Consider the following 3,548-nt stretch of genomic DNA (forward strand, 5'->3'; position numbering starts at 1 on the left):
TATGATAAAATTATACTATTGGTAGAGAAATTCACGATTCGTTATATCAAATTGATAATTTGTTATATCAAATTTATAATTTGCTATATCAAATTAATAATTTGTTATATCAAATTAATGATTTGTTATAGCAAATTAATAATTTGTTATATCAAAATTGAAAATCGGTTATATCAAATTAATAATCTGTTATATCAAATTGATAATTTGTTATATCAAATTGTAAAAAGTAAATTAACATGGCCCTAAAAGGCTTCCGTACACAGCTATTATCATCAACTTCACAATTTTTAATTTAAATTGTCTGAATAGTTACGAGAGGTTAAGATTCATTTTTTTAGAATGGGTTTCCACTGAGGTCGACTGAAACTCTTTAAAAAAATTATATAAAACGAATCGTTTGATATTTCATTTAATTAAAGTTGTAATATATAAACCAATCAAGCACACCCTACAATGGGTCAAGATAAACCTTAAAGAACCGCGAGAAAATTCATATCGTTTGGCCATTAAAACATGTTATTGTTTTAAAAGGACAAAGGTTGTCTAAACCGATTTCTTGCTTATTTTTGTAAATTCTTGAATCCGCGTTGTCAGAAGGCACATGCACACATTTACATTGTACGCTGACTTGTGGTATAATAGTCGAGAAAAACGACTTGGACCAATCTAGTGTAAAGTGATTTGAAGAGTCTTTGAAATATTTAAACAAAAATCTAAATGTAAGCAAAATAGATATATTTTACTTCAATTATTTTTCAGATAGCAGTAATGATTTGGAAACCGATAGCTATGGGGAATTCGTTGTGGATAGTGAGCTTGGTCAAAATAAAAGATTCGGGGCGCCCGTTTCAGAAGAAGACTTTTCTTTAATGATAAAACAAACTGAGAATCAGAACACTAAAAATAACACAAAATGGGCGTTCAACGTTTTTGAGAAAAGGCGTTTAAGTAGAGAAGGGGTGGTGTCAGAGCTTCTAAATATTAATTCAGAGGACATGGATTTCTGGCTGCAACGTTTTATCGTCGAGGCACGTAAAAAGGACGGAGTGGAGTACCTACCAAAGTCTCTATATCTCATTACATGTGGATTGCTCCGATATCTTAGAGATGCTGACGTGAACGATAAAAATTTCTTAGATGAGCAGAATCTTAACTTCTGTAAATTTCGAAAGGTTCTGGATGCTCGTATGAAGATGCTGATAGAAAAGGGAATCGGATGCGAGATTAAACAAGCAGAACCAATAACCCAAGAACAGGAAAAATCGATGTGGAGAGAAAAGGTGTTCGGGAAGGAGTCGGCAGAAATGCTTCAACGAACCATGTTTTTTTATTCCGCCAAACTATTTGGACTGCGTGCATGCGATGAACACCATGACCTACAATGCAGCCAATTTGTTGTTGGGGATGAAAATGGTACACCATTTGTGCAGTTTATTGGAAGACAATCAAAAACCTTTAATGTGGGACTTGGTCACATGAATATCACCAATAAGAATATTGAACACTACTGCAAACCAGGTAATATTATGTTATTTCATCAATAGTTTGACAGAATTTTATATCATTAAAATTTTATCACAACGCTGTGCATAAAATAAGTCGACTAACAAAAAAAAAGAAAAAAAGAAACAAGAAACACACATACATTGGAATTGTACAAATAATCCTGTCAATATGAAGTGAAATTGTAGCATAATTTTTTTTTTTCATCATTTTCTCAACTATCATTTTCTCAACTTTATAATTTTTTGTAAAAATATACTCAGTTTTAAAACGAAGGTTTTTGTTAAGTATGCCGCCAAAACATTTGAATAACTTTTATAATTCACTTGTTTTTTCTTTTACAAGTCTTGTCTTGTCCGTCTGTCCGTCCGTTTGTCTGTCTATAGCGCTACCCCATCGGGTCTCTTTCGAAAACCTTTACATGTTGTTATTACCAGGTGGAAATGTGCATATCGTTGATGACATATTTTTTCATCATTTGTCACAAAATTGTTCTGGCAAAACTCTTCTTGCATTTTAAATCAAATATCCTTGAAACTTTTCATGCTTGTGTATTATTATACATGTATAAAGATGCGCATACCGTTTCGGCAGTTGACCAGACTATTTTTAAGGAGTTAATAACCTTTATTACTCAAAACTGTTGATCCTTTGTGACAAAATTGCTGTGAGCGCAACTCCTACATTTTAAATCGGATCTATCTGAAACTATGCTTGCTTATTATTATCTTGTCTGGGTATTTCATTTTCGTTCGCCAGTCAACTGACTTAAACGAAACATTTGAAATACTGTTAAAGTGCGAAACAAACTCTGAAAATCCTCCTTGTTTCTTATTAAATCTCATTATTTTATTTTGTCTTTATTAAAGCAGGTTTTTCGCTTTCCTAAAATCCATCGAGTTTTTCCTTTATAGGTGAACGTTGTATTGCTGATTTCTTTAAAGTCCACCTTGACGCATTAGCAAACGACGGAAATTTTTATAGGAGACCACTCAAAGGTATCCCCGGAACACCAATACGATACGGAAATCAGCCGCTTGGCATGAATAAGTTGAAGTCATTTATGACGGTGATTTGTACCAAGGCAGGATTGTCCGGTTACTTCACAAATCATAGCTGCAAACGCACGTGTGCAACACAGCTGTACAATGCAGGAGTCGATGAGCAGGAGATTATGGCCAGGACAGGCCACAGATCTCAAGCAGGGGTAAGGAAATACAAGAGAACATCTGCCGAAATTTCAGCGACCGTGTCGAGAATTGTAGACCCTCCATGCAGTAGTTCAAGCATTGAAGATTCTGCCGAGTCGTCTTTAGCTCCACAAAAGAAACTTCGTACTGACGGAATAGAAGAGGATATTTCGGACAAATGGTGTGAAAATTTTAACAGTGTCAAATTTTTCACGGATGCAATGTTTACTTTCATGCTTAAACATGGAAAAGAACCAAATTAAAATAAATTCTATAAAATAATCATTATTTTCTTTTTATGAAGTCATTTTAATCGAGGTTTAACACGGATTCATGAATAAGCTATCAGGGAAGTCTTCTCTTGTGCCATTTTATTTGTAGTAAAACATTTTGACTTATCGCTGGGCTCTTGACGAGTGTTTCAAATGGTTAAGTTTTCGTATGTTATGGTGATCCGGAAATTCTTGTCTTGAACAAATATTTGTCTTGTGATATATATATCGAACGTATGTAATAACTGAAGGGTTGGAGCCATAAAACTAGATCATTTGTAACTGTTTTGTAACTGACAGACAGTTATTGACAGTTATATAACTCCACCTCTTCACAAGTGTTCTTGTATTGGAAATTGTAGCACACTAAGAACAAAGGAAATTTTGGCTAAACGTGTCACAACTTCCCTTTATTGATATCATAATAATGAAAGAAGGGTTAAATATTTTATCTTACCTCCTATACATTTCTAGGAATATGATTGGTTAAAAGCGTCCGCGTGGAGACCGTGTATATTCCATATTAGGTTAGTAGAGAGGCGGAGCTTATTTCAATACACGGTTAGTAGTGGAGTTATGA

General features: G+C 34.0%; 1 protein-coding gene across 1 annotated transcript; it reads left to right on the forward strand.

Moving 5' to 3' along the window:
- Window positions 1–1,082: 1,082 nt before the first annotated feature.
- Window positions 1,083–2,959, forward strand: LOC127715743 (uncharacterized). The gene is made up of 2 exons (XM_052221895.1): window positions 1,083–1,521; window positions 2,421–2,959. The coding sequence occupies exons 1-2, from the start codon at window positions 1,191–1,193 to the stop codon at window positions 2,957–2,959; spliced, it is 870 nt and encodes a 289-aa protein (XP_052077855.1). The 5' UTR covers window positions 1,083–1,190.
- The last annotated feature ends 589 nt before the right edge of the window (window positions 2,960–3,548 follow it).

The sequence above is a fragment of the Mytilus californianus genome, unplaced genomic scaffold, assembly GCF_021869535.1.
Source record: "Mytilus californianus isolate M0D057914Y unplaced genomic scaffold, xbMytCali1.0.p SCAF_9, whole genome shotgun sequence".
NCBI lineage: Eukaryota > Metazoa > Mollusca > Bivalvia > Mytilida > Mytilidae > Mytilus > Mytilus californianus.

Excerpts from the sequence above, each read along its gene's own strand:
- LOC127715743 (XM_052221895.1), top strand. The coding sequence starts at position 1,191 with ATGAAGATGCTGATAGAAAAGGGAATCGGATGCGAGATTAAACAAGCA. Across the intron at positions 1,522-2,420 it reads TGAACACTACTGCAAACCAG|GTGAACGTTGTATTGCTGAT; the intron begins GTAATATTATGT and ends TTTCCTTTATAG.